We start from the raw sequence: 16,351 nt of genomic DNA, 5'->3' as shown, positions 1-16,351 counted from the left end.
ATCCGAAAACATTAAAAAGATTTTTTATTTTTTTTTAAACTTAAAGATAAACTTACAATTGTAAAAAAATGTAATAAAATGTGAATTCGTTGCAGGGTCAAATCTTATTATTGCATTATATTTTATGGTCATAATTATCATTAAAATTTAGTTTATTAAGTTTTAGATTTTATGTGGTGTAGATTTTTGACTAATACATCGTTTTAATATTTTTTATATATATTTTAAAAAACATCGATTTTTATAAAAATATAAATGTGTATAACTTGAAATCCTTTTTATTTATATCAACTCGAGCTTCAATATTGTGACCATGCCTAAAATAAAATTTGATATAAATAAAAAGGATTTCAAGTTATACACATTTATATATTTTTTTAAAATCGATGTTTTTTAAAATATATATATAAAATATTAAAACGATGAATTAGTCAAAAATCTACACCACATAAAATCTGAAAATTAATAAACTAAATTTTAATAATAAATATGGCCATAAAATATAATGTAATAATCAGATTTGACCCTGCAATGAATTCACATTTTATTAAATTTTTTTACAATTGCCAGTTTATCTATAAATTAAAAAAAAATAAAAAATCTTTTTAGTGTTTTCAAATACATATATATTAATTACTACAGTTGAAATTGTAAATTATCAAAAATAAACTCAAATTGCAAGCTTCGTATTTTTCCGTTAGGTGCCTCTTTTCGCCTCTGATAGTATAAGCATCCCCCTTAAGTTAGGTTAATGCCAGGAATGACAATGATGCCAGTATTCATGCCATAGATCCAAAGAAAACTGACACGACTTCAAATGTGCAAGGATTTGAAGCACACTAAGAAAACTGGCAGAAATGTACTTAATTTCAAAATACTCTTAAACGGCTTCATATTTCAAAAACCTATTTAATTCGTAATTCAAAATTCGCTGTAATTCGTAATTTTTATCTAAATATCTCTTGCCACTATGAGTCATTCATTCAAACCGCGTTTCCACAAAATCAAGAATGCAATATTTTGCCAAAGTTATTATTACTCAGGTGTGTTTGTCATTCATAACAATAAAGTCTAATTCATTGCGTCTAATAGAAAGTTTCTCATGCGGGCGTCATCTTAGGAGCACCAAATCGGCTCCCAAGCGGCGGTACTGCTTCCAGAACGCAAGCGCAGCAGCTGGGGAACTTGACCTTTTGCACTTCTGGCTTCTTATCAACAGCCACCGCCACCAAGATCTTCCTGTAGATGAACTTTTGCACGCAAGTCGTTCTGTAGTTGTTCGGAAAGTTCTCGTTGAATTTGCATTGTGAATTTTGTCTGAAATTAAAAAGACATATTTAATATGATAAAAATCTTCTTTTATGAAGATAATACCTTAATATTATTATAGCAGTAGCAAAGAGTGCCTATAATACGCTGCATTGCAGGAAGATAAGCTATGAATTAAACTAATGAGGTTAGGTTTAATCTCTAGGTCTTTTTTCAAGTGTGTACATCTGCATTAAATAATATAATATTTTTCACTTGTTATAAAATAATATAATTAGTACCTATAATTTAAATTTATAACTGGCTTTGCACAAAGGCAACATTTATATTATATTGGAAGCTCATTACAATAACTCTATAACCGAAACATATTATATAATGATTTATAACTACACTCGAACTTGGTTATTACGAGGAAGACGGGACCGACTGAATTTGCTCGTTATATAACATTTTTCGCGCCACGTTCTATTTAAGCATAGAACATAAATAATTACATGATAAAAAGAACTTTTTTATACCACGTTTTTAAATTTTCTGTTGAATCATATAAACTTGACAATTATATGTATTAATAATTTAGGACAAATAAGGCAATTGTCAACAAATCATTTTTTTGCTATTTTGCAACAAACAAACAAACAAACAAATAAACAAATAATGTATATTCATGATTGTATTTTATTCAACACCCGGGCTTAACAGCCGAGACATAAACCGAATGTTTCAGCAAAAAAATAAAACCATCATCGGATTTCGCTTCAGACCATACCTAAATACGATGTCATAAAAAAGGATTTCAAGTTATACACATTTATATTTTTTTATAAAAAAAAATGTTTTTTTAAAATAGATATAAAAAATATTAAAACTATGAATTAGTCAAAAATCAAAGCTCTGAAAATTGAAAACTTAAACTAAATTTTTAAATTAAATATAGCTATAAAAATAATGTAACCTATGTACCAAATATGTGACAAATTCACATTTTTTTTACAATTGTATATTTATTTTTGACTTTAAAAAATCTTTTTAATGTTTTCAGGTACATATTTATTAATTAATACAGTTGAAATTGTCAATTATCAAAAAAAAAATCTCAAATTGCAAGCTTCGTATTTTTCCGCTAGGTTCTCTGTTGGCATATAATAATATTATGATCCTTCTTATGTGTATACAATTTACTCATTTCGGTAAAATCGTACTTAAGACACACTGACTCTGGAGTTGTTATGGCTGTACTTCAGTTGAGGCATGGTCTAAAAAGATCGTGGCTAGGCGATGCGCGGATTGTGCAAATGACGCGTGCCGAACGAAATATAATTTGTCATTAAAATCCAACATGCGTCCATGTAATGTTATATTTATTGTTATATCACTAATAATAATAGTATATCCATTGACTTGTTTTCTTTTTTAAGTACATACGTAAAGTTTTTAAGTCATCTTTACACGATTTAAGAATATTTTCATCCGATGCCATGACAAAACAAATTGACGTGCAGACACGTCGAGGTGTCGGTCTCCAATTGGAGACCAGTGAGAAATTTAGTCGCACCTACTGTTGAAAATTATTTGCCGTTTCACTGAAGTACGCTCTTAAATATAACAGATCCAATTAAAAATAATGAATCCATATATAAAGTTACTCACCTTTCGCATTTCTCAACTTGGAAGATTTGTGTAAAATTAGGTGTGTTCACGACATATCTCCAACCCTGTGGTGTCTCCGCCGTTTTGGGTACCACGTCCTGGAATCACAAAGTAAATTTTTATTTTAATCACTGAGTTTTAATCATTTTTTAATAATTTTCAGGTTCAAATAATCATAATAATTTATAACGCATAATTTGTCCAGGTTTTAATGGCTCAAAAGGCTGTAAAGAGTACGCTTGTCTTTTGTTCTGACAACTGATCTCGGTTTATGGGCTGACGCTCATTCAATATTAGTGTATTTGAAGGTTGCAACACACTATTGCATGACTATAATGTGTGGTTCATTTTCGTAGGACACGATGTAGTGTATTCAATTCAATTCAATTTTTTTTAACATATTGTGGACATTACAAATTATAACTTTAAGACGTTCACAACATGACATTTAGAAACAAAGAAATATAAAACAGTATTACATAAAAAAGAGATAGATACTCGTAGTATGTTATTAAACAGTAGAAATATGTACATACAAAAATATTAATTAGATAGGTACATGGAAGTACACCGGATGAGTTAAGCAGACCCTATTTTAAAAATTTATAAAATAACGTCCACCTATACTCATCCTCACATAGGTGGAATATATCAACATCCGAAGCAATTTCGTTGAACATAGTAATCGCCCTCCCAATTGGCATTACCAGTGGCAGGTTGGTTCTGCACCTTGGGAGAATAAACAACTCATGTTCTCTATTTCTAAGATAGTTATTGGTATTGGGGAATATCCTATCAGAATTCCATTTATTAATCTGCTCTGTGGATTTAATTCACGTCAATATTTGAAATTTTCAATACATTATCTAAATTCGAATTTATGGACATACATCATTTTAAATTCCTTTAATAATCTGTAACCTAGGTAACCAAATAACGAAATTCTCTGGCTACATTATTCTATGTCAAAAATATATTGATTGGAATTGAGAATTCACTGATAATATTTACAATTTTACAATCAAGTAATTATGGATGACTATATTCACAAAATATTTCAGAAATCTATCCCATTTGAAGAAGAAGGTAACTGAAAAAGCTAAAAAAGATACTGTCCCAAATTTTTTTAAATTATTATTAATTGAGACTTTGTAAAAAATATTCATTTTTACATAATACATTTAATATCACAATGGATAATGGTCTCTTTCCAGAAACGTGGAAGATGTCAAAGGTTACCATTACACAAATTCATAAGAGAGGTTCCTACAGATTCATTAGTGTATAACTACATGCAGGTAGCTGTTATCTCTGTACTAGCAAAAGTTCTTGACACGATCATGCACACCCTAATTTCTCCAAAACTTGAGTCATTCACAACGAATGAACAGCATGGATTTAAGAGTCCTAAGTAGGCAGCCCGCGGTGACCGCGCGCCTTAGCCGTTGGACTATCACGCCGTGGGTCTCAAACCTCTACTACGTGGTGGCCCATATATTATGATCCTATTAGGATCGGACATGGTCGGAAAAAAAGTAGATAGCCCATAGACACATTTTTTTTATTTATGATGTATCTCTTGAATTAAATCACACAAATAGTTCAAAATACATGCGCTTGGTTAACTTATTTACATAATCAACCGCCTGAATACATAAAGTGATAAATTTATCACTATCAGCTCTTTTTGGGTGTTAAGTGATAGGTATATTAGAATAGCTGGAGTACTTCCATCATAATAATTTGTTTTGGATAATTATTGAGGTTTTACTGTGCGTCATATTCATATTATCACGCACAAAAAATGGCCGCATACAACCTGACAATACCCTCTCTCTATTTATATTTATGTACTCCACATATTATGCAATACGCAATAATTATTAATCTTTAATACAGATATGTCTTCCAAAATGACTGGAAAATCCATCTCACATCAGTATAATGCTCTATTGATAATTACAAATTTCCCAACATTCTTTATTACCAATTAATATGTAATTTATTAACAATTATTGATTTGCCACCAGTCATGCACCAACATGAAAGTATGTGCGTAAATTAGGTACCATATTTGCTCCTAATCAGAGCATATGGACCTCCAGAGAGTGTAGGTAATATTAACACACTGATTTCCAATGCATAGTTGATCATTTGGCCCAACTCATTGGGTTCTTACACTGCATCAATACAATTAATAATTAACTATCTTTTTTATTCAAACGAATAATGCACAACATCAATGTAGGTAACATTCTTTTAAAAAAAATATTTTTTCTATCATTGGTTATATATTATTTTCTCAGAAGTGTTTTCAAAATTATATAATATTATTGATAACGTAGATTCTTCGACTAGGTGTTAATTATTATCTTGTCAAATAATTACACACTTAAGAAAATGGGCCGCTTATTAGAGCGCCGTTGGTTTATTTCTATACACTTTAACTTATATTACTAAATTATATTATAATCATTTCTCGTTGCTTTTATTTTTAGGCATAAACCCCACCAAAAAAGCGTTCGGTGCGCTCACTACTGAGTAAGCCCCCTCCCACCCGCGCATTACCCTTCACCTATGTAATAAGGGACTCAAGGAGCACAAAATAATTATTATTATCAGCGTCTCTCATAACAAAGCAATCAAAATATTATTAGATTTCTCGGGGCTTGTAATTAATATCGGACACGCAATAACTAAACAAAGAGTTCACTGTTCTTAAATAATGGTTTCTCGCCCGTCTATCGACGACGCTTCGAGGAGCGTGATTTTGCTTGCCATGTTCAATGAATGAACTACGTTGTATTTTCGTTAATTCGTATCGCTGAGAAGCGAAAAACGGTGACTCATGGGGCAGGCGGGCACAATGCGTCGTCAAATCCAGTGTGCGCTGGCGTATTTGATTACGTTGTATTTTCGATGACTCACATAGAAAATGCGCGAGCGCCCCGCAAGCCTGCTTTAGTGGACTTTATGCCTTAAAGTAACAAATGTCACTCTGACGTTTAATCGTTTGTTTACGTAAGGAATTTCAAATGGCCGACGATAATAAATTCGTTGCCTAGGCAACGGAACAATTCTACTATCAAACTTGCGTTTGTATACAGCTGACTGATTCGCAGCTAACTTCATACTGTCGGACACTTTTGTAACGTCTCGATTTCACTCTCTACCAAACGCCGCAAAAGAACGTGTGTGACGTTAATGCGCCCCCTATAGATCTACCATCGTAAATTGGCAGCCGGTCGAATTTGAAACTAAAATTGTGTATCAAGGATAAATTTGTCACAAATGCCATTTAATTTTACAACATGTTTCTCGAATTATGGATTGCGCTTGCGTTTATTTAGCTCTCATGGCGTCAAAATATCAAAATCACATTATATTTAGTGTTGATAAATAAAATATACCTACCTATTAAAAAAAGAGATCAACAAGTGAAAAAACCTTTTTCCTTAAATAAGGAATATACCTAATACATAATTTTATATTTGATATAGTATTTTATAATCGAATGAGTGTTTGTTGCTAATTTAGGTAGGTACGCTATTTTTCTTGCTCGCAAGATTTTTATTGTTTGTACATTTGAAAACATAAAGAGCATTTTAGATTATTAATAAACGAATGTGACCTTTTAATATTTGACATTATTCGATAGCTACTTAGCACCAATTATTTGGTAAGTATTTAAAGTAAGCTATATTTTAATATAATCAACAACGAATTATGTCTCCACGAAGAAATTAATGTAGACATCCGAAAATAACTCCGGGCGATTGGGCGTTATGACAAATTTATTCCAGACTGAGTCAAATGTTTACATTTTGAAACGTCAGTGTGCAGGATTCGGGGTATATATTTTGTTTTTGAAAATACAGAAGAAATAAGTATAGTGCATAATGGCAAGTAGTTCTAAAACAGTTCGTGGAAATGTCAGAGACATCATTCTAAAAGTATGGCAATTCTGCGATGACGAAAAAGGACAAAACGAAATGATTATTTATATCGATAATGGAATACAACGGCAAGTCGCCATGACAGTTGTTCAGTGTTACCAAGTTGCATTTATATTACAACGCAAGTAATTTCTTATTTTTTTTTAGTTTTGTTCAAAGTTATGATATAAATAAAAATTAATGTCGGATAGCAATATAAATGAATACTAACTTATTATTTGTGTATGTAAACGGATTTATAAAGAAATTTAGTGTATTAATTAAACTGACATTTACAAGTTTGAATTCCATAATATGACCTCGACTGGTTTTATTTTTACTGTAAATGGTCCTAAGAGTGACACAGAATCGGATGATAGTCTATCTGGAATTGAACCATTATAGTAGTTATATAATTTCTACATTGTTTGTGTAATTTATAGTTATCGGGTTTCATTTAAAATTCCATTTATGTTGATACTATTTTACTGTCTTTAGAGTTAATTTAATTTACTTTCGCTTATTTTATTATATTTTTTTCCATGACTAAAATATACACCAATTTCTGATTTTTCCAACTATGCATTTCTTCCTCATGGTTATAAAAGAAGTAACACGTTTTTATTTTGATTGTGTTAATTTTTTATTTTAATAATATTTGTACCTATATCTACTACCAATAAAAAATTATAAATTACGATTTTTTGTTAGTTATGGCAACATTCTCAATGTCATACTAGCGCCCTCGCTGAAACGCCAATTTATGATGGTAGATCTATACACGGCAGCGACTTGCCTGCGCGGTTTTGCCTGTGCGAAAAAAACTGAACAATCTCGCATGGCCACACGGCACAAGTAAAACTGCGCAAACCTCATTACGCTACAACAGAAGTCGTCGTCGTGAAAACACTGTTTTTCGGAATTGCAGCAATGTCGTGTGTAGTGACGATTTGTTTTTGTCACAAGCGTTTTTTTATTGTTTATTGGTTAATAAAAGAGAAATAAATCCTCCAGATCCAAGTGGACCAAACAATGGCTATTGAGAAGAAACATACGCTCGCATATATATCAGCATTTTTTGGTTAAATATAATATATACTAGTAGCGAAGGGTGGAAGTACGCTGTTAAGATCCGCCATAAATGGTGCACGCTAAACTTTGTCAGTCATACGTATTTGTTTTCATTGAAATAAGACTACAATTTACAGATGGTGTTTGTTAGTTTTTTAAATTCTATTGAACCCTGCGAAAACCAAGCCATAATAGATATTAGTCAAAAAATACTAGTCTATCTATAAAATATCTAAAATTATACATAAATATGAATATTTTATAGATAATTATAATATTTTTTTTTATCTATTGTGATTTTGTTTAGGCAGAGCTTAATGAATTAAAAAAACGTACCAACAATAATATGTGTAATATTATGTATTCTTAATCCAACGAAAACAAATAAGTATTAATGAGAAAAGACCGTAACCTTCGACGAACTGAGCGCGACTTGTAAAACTCGGTTTGCGCAGTTCAAATTTCAAGCAAGATTTTTTTCAAATTTTGCGCAGGCCGCACTTTTTGGTTTGCGCGGTGTACAGTTTTGCAGGTCGCGGGTGCAAATGACGCGAGGCGAACGAAATATAATTTGTCATAAAAATTCAATATGCGTCCTTTTTATGTTATGTTTATTATTATATTCGTAATAATAATAGTATATTCATTGACATGTTTTCTTTTTTAAGAACATACGTTAAGTTTTTTAGTCATCTTTACACTATTTAAGAATATTTTCATCCGACGCCATGACAATACGAATCGACGTGCAGACGCCTTGACTGTTGCTCTCCGAATGGCAACGCAGCCGTAATTTCGTTCCACATACAGTTGAAAATTATTTGCCGTTTCACTTATGTACGCTCTTAATGATTGCTAATTTACGGTTATTATGTATCAGCTGTTATACTCGCTTGACATTTTACTAAAATGGTTTATACAGGCTGTTTACACGTCAATATCTGGTAATGACTCATATTGGTGATTAACCGAAAGGAGTTATAGACCTGAATCAATGAAATATGACGCTGATAAATGACTACGATTTTTTAGTAGTCTATTTCTGATTAAGGGTACAATTTACCCCTCACAGCGACCCTAGAAACGGAAGAGAAATTATACACTTACGGTTCTGTTTGCATCACAAAGCTCGATGAATTCGGTGTTGGACGATATTCTTTGCTCGACAGTGACGTCATCGACACCATTAAACTCCAAGAACTCATTTGCCTGAAAATAAATTCAATAAACAATGTTTTACTTGACAAGTCTTACTTTACTTATCTAGCGTTAACGGGTTTAAGACTCGTGGGCCATATTCAGTTTTTAGTGTTAATATTCGAGAGTGCTATGCTAGTGTGAATTTACTAAAACGCCGGCTAGACGGCAGCGACTTGCCTGCGCGGTATAGTTTGTACAAACTACTTTTACATCGCTTTTCGGTTTGCGCGAGCTACAGTTTTCTCGTCCATACACACGGGGTTCCCGATACAAACCGTTTAGCGCAGGTAAGCTTGTGGTAAAGCATGAGCGTCTAGCCGACACTTAACAGCATGTAGTATCAAAATACAAAAGTTGAAACGCAATGTTTTTTCTCTTAATTCATTGCTTTTATTAATTATTACAATAGAAAGACTAATTTAATTAAATGTATAATACATAATATTATATGCCCCTCTTGTGGATATTTTTGCCTGCGGCGCTAACTTTGTCAAATCGATAAGTCGCAGAGGATCAATATAATAGTTTTTGATTTAATTTTTCTATTGCAATGTTTATTAAATTAAATCTAACTTGACCACCTAGCGGAAAAATACTAAACTTGCAATTCGAGATTTTTTACTAATTTGATAAATTAGTAAATATCTGATATATAAATTATAATTTTTTTATATATAATATATAAATTTAAAAAAAATATATATAAAAACAAAATAAATGTGAATTTGTCTTATTATTACATATTATTCTATGGTCATATTTATTATTAAAATTTAGTTTATCAAATTTTCTATAATGTCATGAAGAGAATTTTCAGTAATTCATAGTTTGTATTTGTTTATATTTCAATTCAATTTCATAGTTTATATTTCAAAAAAACATCGATTTTTATAAAAAAAAAAAATATGTGTATAACTTGAAATCATTTTATTTATAAATATTTGACAATACCGGCAAAACTATATAAGTAGATAAGTCAAACCAACTTACATATCGTTTGATGATGCTCTCAATGACTTCTAAGGGATAGTTCGGGACAGCTTCACAAAAGGTCTCCTCAGGTCCACAGGGTGAGTTCATTATTTCACCAAGGGCCATGACCTTCCCGATAGGTCCTGGAAATATTATGTCAGATGTTTCTGAAAAAAATAATTAGGTATATTCAATTTTTATTATCAAGAAACCGACTTTTGGTTTCTAAATCAAATTCAAAACTACAAATCTACCACAATATTTAATTAGCTAGTCTAAACATAACAAGAGATGTCAATAAGAGATGTCACGGAGACTTGAAGCTTTCGAGATGTGGCTGTATAGACGCATCCTCAAAATTCCTTGGACTGACCGGGTGACAAATGTTGAAGTTCTCAATCGAATGGGGAAGGACCGAGAAGTTCTACGTAGTATCAAAACCAGGAAACTACAATACCTCGGCCACATTATGAGAGGACAAAAATACAGCATTCCCCAACTTGTCATTCAAGGAAAGATCAATGGGAAGCGTAGCACAGGATGGCGCCGCATTTCGTGGCTTAAGAACCTCCGTGATTGGTACGAGTGCAGTTCCACCGAACTATTCCGGGTAGCAGAGGACAAATATAAGATCGCCTTGATGGTGGCCGACCTCCGCTATGGGATGGCACAATAAGAAGAAGAAACATAACAATAGGTACTCGACGGAAGGTGTGTAATTTCGTTTTTCTTGGTGTTTTAAATGTTATCAGACTGATGCTTTCATTCAGTAGCACATTTTGAACTTTTAAACGAACATTGTCAGTTAGCAAAATCTGCCGAAATCACCCAAACAACAATGAGATCACCTCACGTTGTACCGCACTACATCGACACCTGCATGACTATATGAACATTTTAATTTAATTTAAATTATCTTTGACTTTGAAATTTTTTTTTAATGTTTTCAGATTCATATTTATTAATAAATACAGTTGAAATTGTAAATTATCAAAAATTGCAAGCTTCGTAATTTTCAGCTAGGTTCTCTGTTGGCATATAGGATCCCCCTTGAGACTTTAGCCAATAGCTACTATTAAGTTATTTTTAAATTATGTACGAATATGTTCAGTATACAGAATGTTACATTCTCAAATCTTGTGAATTATTCGTTGAATAAAAGAAAAAGTTTATAAAAAAAATGAATTACAATTATTATTAAAATCATTTGTTTTATGTATGCAAGGTAGCATTACACTATCCATTTTTTTAATCTATAATAATTTATCACTCCTCAGATATCGATATAGAGAATCCGCGATAGAAGGATGCATCTATGCCTGAGCTGAACCTCCAACTGAGCAAAATAGTGAATAGAAAATTAATTGTCCTAATGCGGTATATAAATCAATATATTTTTTTAATAATATTATATTAATTTGTTTCGCTATTTTGTTCGGTTCGAAGTCCATGTCTAAATCGTCTAACTCTCGATTAACATATCAATATTTATATAGTAGGTGTATATTAGTCACAATTCAATAAATACGATCCCTTTCCGCCTCTCTTCTAGAAGGAATAATAAATACTACACCATTAGGTCCGTTTCAGACGGGACACCGGTGTCGCGCTCGTATATAATAAGGGAGGCCTTTGTATTCGAATAAAGGGTCCTTTGTATTATGTTTATGAACATATGACACGCGTTAACTCATTAGCTCTGGGGCGTTCATAAACATAATACAAAGGCCCCTTTATTCGAATACAAAGACCTTCTATATTAATACGAGCGCGACACCGGTGTCCCGTCTGAAACGGGCCTTAATGGTCCCGAAGTAGGCGCGAAACGTGTGAATGAGTTCAAAGCACAAACCAAATTGAGGTGCATGTCGCGGACTATCACGTACGTCACAGTAAGCTGCCGCTACGGGAAAAAAGTGTGTAATGTCGTTGTTATTGGTGTTTAACATGTTATGTTCTCATACCATAGCACATTTTGAACCCTTAAACGAACATTGTCAGTTGGCAAAATCTTCCGAAATCACTAAAACAACAATGAGGTCACCTTACGTTGAACTGCACTACATCGACACCTGCATGACGTTTTGAACGTTTTAATCATATTCCACATGCTTACAGTTTTCGAATGTGATGTCAAAATCTTTTTTTTTTGTTTTTAACGGTTGACACTATGTATTTTCGATAAGAATGCTGTCTATTATCTATGATCTACAGATTGGGTTCTGTTCAAAATATTATCTATGGATGTCATGCCGCAATTATTTTAACGTAGGTACGCATACGTAGAAACTGTTAAAATTAATTGAAATTTGCATGAATAATTAATAATAATTACTAATACATTATTGTAGGCACTCTTCGTCAGTGTCATTCTTTAGAATTTACAGACATGGTGATGGTTCAAAATATTCTGCAAAATGACGAAACCATAAATTTGTCGCCGCGACAGCGTGACAGTAGGCGACATGCACCCCAATTTGATTCGCGCTTAAAAGGCCGTTTGGTCTTGGTGCCTCATATTATACTAACATATAATTGAAATTGGATTACATATTTTATTTAGCACTACACACCACTGCAGGCTCTACTTTTGCTACTAATTAAAACCGTGATATTTCCTAAGAAGCATAATATGTTAGTACAAGTGCAATCTACTATTTGTTACGTTATATGAGTGCTCGTATGATTACCTCGCTTACCTCGCGATGGCTTTGCGCCGAATAATATCTTGGAAGTGACGTTCTTCAAAGGTCTGGAGTCGTCGGCCCCCACCCGACTGGCCACGTGAAAGTTGCCCCCTTCCACCAGGTTGCTGTGAGTGTTCCTCTCGTGAGATCTCCTGCTCGGGAAGTTTCTGTCGTCGATTCGCGGGCCCTCGTACGGATAAGATTGCCGATCTCGACTTTGAGGCTTTGAAAAGGTCACGGTCACCATCGCCTGTAAGAATAAATAGTCATTTTTTAATCAGACATAGTGGATATATCATAACTCGTCCGTGTACCACGTGACGAATACGTCGATGTGACATCTCGTTATTCACAAAACACACGTTGCCAAATGGAGCTCTGCACATTGATGGAATGCGGCTGTTTAGTTTGATAAAAACATCCAGTGCGCTAGCAACAAATCGCATGCATCTCGGGCAGCGAGTCGAAGCCGCCAGAATGCATACGGGCATATACGAATTGGTCATTCCTATACCGGCTCGCCGGTCGCCGCATCCCAATTTAATATCTACGTTTCGAGAGGTTACGCGCGACTGTCGTTAGGTGCCTATGTGCGCTATGTAACATCGGAGTAGCGTTCTTAGAAGATTTGATTTATGGCTGTGCCGCCTTGGAATTCGAAACAATTTTTAATATAGGGAAACGTATTTTGTCGGAAAAAATCTATTTTATACCACCATAACTCTTATTTGATTCCTAATGCGGCGTTTTTTTTTAATTATTTATAACCATGTCCTTGCTTTTTCGTACAAGATGGTTGTTAGTAATTTTGAATAATCACAAACACCCAGGCTTTGAGAAAAACGCATAAATATTGTGTCCTTACCGGGAATCGAACCCAGAACTCTCGGGTGGAAGGCCAGCGCCTTATGCACTGCGCCAAAAGAGCCGCCTAATGCCGCGTTCTCACGTTTCGACTTTTGTTGTTCAACTTTGTTTTGAATGTTTTAAAAGAAATTGGTAGGAATAGTTTAAATTCTAATGGATTTAAGTTTTTTACTATTTCTTTTGAGTCGTTTTTTGCGTCCAGGGTTTCGCCTTTCGGCATCTTCAGGCACATTCGCACTCACCACTGGCAAATACACACTAACAATGAATACAGTTAATTCTAACTTATATAATAAACTAGGTATGTAAAAACTTTATCACCCACCTATCAAGTCAAGGCTCACAATAATCAATATACCAAACAAATTATGGTTAATGATAACAGTTAAAATGTTTGTAAAAAAAACCCTACCTAATTACTAAAATATTGCATTCAATAGGCGTATAAATCGTTAAAACCCTATTAGATAACTACTCACTAATAACACAATCGATAGGCGGAAAGTAGAACATAAGTTGGACATAGTTATGCAGAAAGTAGCCAGCCATTGGTGAGTGCGCATATGACGATGCCGAAAGGCAAAACCCGGGTCGCAAAAAACGGCTCAAATGGAATAGTACAAAACTTAAATACATTATAATTTAAATTCGAATTCCACCAAGTACCCTCAGTCGACAATATTAATGGAATAGCTTTTTAAGTTAATCTAAAGTCAAAATAGAGATGGCGTCAAGTGAATTTGTTAGTAACTAACAAAGGCACTCTGTGACACACTGCATAGTGGGCTCATTCAAATCGAAATAAGTTGTTTCCACGCGCCGATGCATTGTCAACTCGACTGATGGATTTACAGTTGAATTAATTAAAAGTAGAAAGCACCTCAACTTCATTAAATAATTCAACTTACAGTTGATCAACTTGATTGAAATATGTTTCCCACTTATCAAGTGAGTTTCAACAGATAGTTGTATGACAAAAATCGACACGTGACAAAGCAGCTTAATACTCACCAGGAAAATGACAGATGAATGACGTATATTCGAATTCCACACTGTTTTGTTTATTCTAAAATTTTTATAATTTATATTTTTTCGAGGATTTTCAAAATGATGCAATTAGTTGTTTTTAATAACTCATAATAGGCGGCTCTCGTGGTGTAGTTGGTAAGGCGCTCGCCTTCCACCCGAGAGTTCCTGGGTTCGATTCCCGGTCATGACAAAAACATTTATGTGTTTTTCTCAAAGCCTGGGTGTTTGTGATTGTTCAAAATTACTAACAACCACCTTGTATGAAAAAGCAAGGACATGGTTATTAATAATTCTAAAAAAAAATAATATTATAATTTTATTATAGAGTGACGTGTTAATAATTATAATATTTAATGAAGATTTTGTAACAATTTCGGTTAATTATTTTTATTGATCTTACAGCAATATTTTTTACTTCCTCATTTATCTTCAACGTCATAATTTAATAAATATTACGTAATCTATTAGCATAATAGTGTTGAATTTTGTCAACACACGTGTATTTCTGTTGACAAATTTTAACGTTTTTTAAACGATCAATTTTCTATAAGTATTAAATATTTTTGAATACATGACCATTTCCAGTACTTATGTTTTAATTTACATTTGTTGTTTATTTGTATCATATTATTATATGTACGATAGTAGTCTAAAGGGGCCCGTAAATGAGCATCAAAAATTGCAGATCGCCAATACAATTGTCAAAAAAAATGATGCAACTATTGCCCAGTTGCTGGGCAATGTATGACCCGTCATCAGTGTCGGGGAAATGAGGCTGGTGTATTTTATGCGTACACGTGACAACAACGGCTGGCAATGAAGTTTCTGCACCATATAAAAAATACTTAATCACATACCTAAACAAATTAATCCAAAATGAAAGAAGGATTTGGATCGGGTCCTACTTTTAAACAAACGTGAAACAATAAGTAATATGAACCAGGAATTAGTTATTGATAATTATGTATTTAAAAACTTTAAAAAAATGTCAAAATATGACCTTTAGTGAAATTTTACATTTGTGCAGCTTTGTAGTTGGCCTTTTCATATTAGGATTATTATAGTTTGGATTCGATGTTCCATAGCTCCGGACTAAATAAACCACATTAATAAGCTCCAATACCCTGTCGTTTGTCCATTTTTATTCATTGTATGTAGTGTGAACTGACGATTAGTAATAACGCCATAATAATATTAATAACGACACGGCGAAAAATTATAGCAATATATTGTCGAATCGGCTGTCACAAATGTTTTTATTGTTGCTAGGGGTGAGGTCAAACAGAGACACACATATGGAGCAGAGCGAGAATGAAATAGATTTAACTAGCAATTATTATTGCCGTATTTTCGATTGAGTTCGATATTCGATATATCGACCAACCATGCTACCAGAAAGCAAAGGCAATAGATGGAAAGTTTCGGCAACGTAGACTACTATTTTTGTATTTTGGGGAACTTTTAACGGCAACACAATTGCCGTCAAAAGTTGCTCGTTTACGAGTCCCTTTATGTATTTATATATAGGTTGGCTATATTAATGCAATCACAAAAATCATCGCAGTCGATGAAATAAGAGAAATATAATATACGTCGCATACGATGTCATTAATGGATTTTTTACTTTATTTAAATAATTGTAATCTATTTTTAAATTATAGATATGTG

General features: G+C 33.0%; 1 protein-coding gene across 2 annotated transcripts in view; it reads right to left on the bottom strand.

Annotated features, from left to right (window-relative positions):
• Nucleotides 1-951: 951 nt before the first annotated feature.
• LOC147078827 (neurotrophin 1-like) overlaps nucleotides 952-16,351 on the bottom strand; it is a 56,312-nt gene continuing 40,912 nt past the window's right edge. The window contains exons 2-6 of one of the 2 annotated variants that reach the window (XM_085949942.1): nucleotides 12,791-13,037; nucleotides 10,119-10,267; nucleotides 9,036-9,137; nucleotides 2,923-3,020; nucleotides 952-1,317 (exon numbers count right to left, since the gene is read on the bottom strand). In XM_085949942.1, the coding sequence (XP_085806068.1) occupies nucleotides 1,101-1,317; nucleotides 2,923-3,020; nucleotides 9,036-9,137; nucleotides 10,119-10,267; nucleotides 12,791-13,037 (813 nt within the window). In that variant the 3' untranslated portion in view covers nucleotides 952-1,100. The remainder of the gene's footprint in view (nucleotides 1,318-2,922; nucleotides 3,021-9,035; nucleotides 9,138-10,118; nucleotides 10,268-12,790; nucleotides 13,038-16,351) is intronic. The other variant, XM_085949947.1, reaches the window with a different exon arrangement.

Source organism: Rhyacophila brunnea, unplaced genomic scaffold, assembly GCF_057557595.1.
Source record: "Rhyacophila brunnea isolate RB1 unplaced genomic scaffold, BYU_Rbru_1.0 scaffold_10, whole genome shotgun sequence".
Taxonomy (NCBI): domain Eukaryota; kingdom Metazoa; phylum Arthropoda; class Insecta; order Trichoptera; family Rhyacophilidae; genus Rhyacophila; species Rhyacophila brunnea.
Note: the sequence above shows the minus strand (reverse complement) of the source record. Positions and strands in the feature narration are given on the sequence as shown.